The following is a 2,048-nucleotide window of genomic DNA, read 5'->3' as shown; positions in this document are numbered from 1 at the left end:
CAGACATTTATATGTCCTTGTGGGATTCTTATTTTCTGAGGCTTCATGCTGTTTTACTGTTGCCATTTTTCATACAATATCTCACCATTTGGATACACGTTGTAAAGAGAACCCTAAGATGGCCCCTAAGGTTGCTCCCCACTGGTGGGTATGTGCTATATCTTTCTCTCCTGCTGTTGGATGTGGGATATAAACATGATGTGATTTCACTCCCATCAAGAATTTTTTAGCTCTACCTCCCCTGACTGGAAGGGTGATGTGGCTGGACCAGCACTGGCCTTATTATGTCTGCCATTTTCAATTTTCAGAGTCTGCTGACTGTAATCTTGCTGCTTATATGTATGTGTGCTTATATCCAATCCTTGGCACCCAGCCCCCTGGACAGAAATAAAACTGGAGTATTGGGAATATTTTGGAAGTATGCCCGAATTGGTGAACGCGAGAGTCCTTATGTTGCCGTATGCTGTATAGTGATGGCCTTCAGCATCCTCTTCATACAGTAGCTTTGGAAACTACCAGTGTGTGATTGCCATCAGACTCTGTAAACAAGGACTTGCCACCAGAAAATAATGAGAAGAATGGTTAACCCTTTTATCTCTGAACATGAAATGAGATAAATTTTGAGATGCTGTTCTCTACTTTTATGCTCATTGGACAAAAGAGCTATATAAATAATTAAGATGTAACAGTTTAATACACAGGAATGTGATTATAGTGATCAACCTCAGTTCTGTCACTCCAGTATTACACTCTGGCAAACGTCATTCTCTTGTGTCGGGACTGCTTTCCATAAGGTTCTTGAGGGCACAAAGTAGAACACACAGTTGGCGGATTCCACAGGCTCCTTTCAGTAGGGCTTGAAAATATCTTCACAGAATGAGACCTTCTAATGACTGGCCTATTTTTATTGAGAAAAATTGTTCTATTTTTGTTGTTATTGTTCTGTGGATTGCATTTATATTTAAACTATTTTGATTGCTAACCAGAGTACCTCTGTTTTCGGCAAATTTTTACAGGTGTAAAATATTTTAAACAAACAAACAGAAAAAGAATTTTTCAGATAGGACTGAGGATGTCAACATCAACCTCTGTTAATCAAAAGTGGGATTATCTTGATTGGACCTAACTGGATGTAAAGAGAGTCTTGAACTTTCAAGTTCAATGTCATTTAAGGTGAAGAGACTGGAAATTCTTGTTGATTGGTGAAGTGAATTGGTGGGTTCTGGGAAGGGTCCCAAGGCAGGGATTGAAGGCATCATTCAGGGTCTAATAGTATTAGTCCTATGATCCTCTAAAATGTAATTCTGCCAACAACTAAGGGGCTTAGGAAAGGATCTTAAACCTCGGGTCATAGTGATACTTGGTCACTGCATGAGAATCCCTGAGCAAAGGAGATGGTCTACCCCTGCCTGGAGTCCCGAGTCACCGAAACTCACATAATAGATGTATTGTTTTAAGTGACTTGGTTTGTGGTAGCTTGTGTTGCAGCAACAGAAAACGAATACAATATGACTTTAATTATCACCACATGAGTCATAAATTAATACCTCAGCAAGACCTTGCCTTGTAGATGCAACTGCTCATTTGACATCTTCTTTTTGCTCTCTGGAGACTACCTCAGTTTTTATTGTGATCAAAACCAAATTCCCATTCATTGCTCACAAGTTAAATTCAGTTAAGGGCATTTATCCCCCATCAAGCTGCAAAGCAAGAAATTAAGGAGTCATTTTGATACCCTGCTTGTTTTCACCCCTTAGACCAAATCCATTACAAATTCTAGTCCATCGTCCTTTGTGGCAGGTGCTTCCATCTGGCTTGCTCTACTTCTTACCCATCCACTATGCCTTTCCTATAGAGTAAAGGCTAAAAAGCTAAATAAAACATTTACTATTTATGTAGCTAGGGCTTCCTTCGGCTTAGGTTCCCCAGGCTCATACACATTTTGTAAGATGGACACTAGCAACAAGAGGTGGTGGCCGTGTTTAAAGAGCTCCCACCATTTAGCAAGTTTGGAGAGACGATTTTTCTGCTCTAGGGCAGCGAATGTG

At 40.2% G+C, this 2,048-nt stretch overlaps 1 protein-coding gene across 1 annotated transcript; it reads left to right on the top strand.

The window, feature by feature from the left end:
- Positions 1 to 284: 284 nt before the first annotated feature.
- Positions 285 to 614, top strand: LOC128118137 (protein kish-A-like). Its single transcript, XM_052750639.1, has one exon. It carries the CDS (start codon positions 285 to 287, stop codon positions 501 to 503), a length of 219 nt encoding a protein of 72 aa, XP_052606599.1. The 3' UTR covers positions 504 to 614.
- The last annotated feature ends 1,434 nt before the right edge of the window (positions 615 to 2,048 follow it).

This window comes from Peromyscus californicus, unplaced genomic scaffold, assembly GCF_007827085.1.
Source record: "Peromyscus californicus insignis strain IS unplaced genomic scaffold, ASM782708v3 Scaffold_22__1_contigs__length_63687245, whole genome shotgun sequence".
NCBI lineage: Eukaryota > Metazoa > Chordata > Mammalia > Rodentia > Cricetidae > Peromyscus > Peromyscus californicus.
This window is presented reverse-complemented; position numbering and strand designations above follow the sequence as displayed.

What these genes read in the sequence shown, in the direction of transcription:
- LOC128118137 (XM_052750639.1), top strand. Translation starts at nt 285, where the DNA reads ATGTCTGCCATTTTCAATTTTCAGAGTCTGCTGACTGTAATCTTGCTG.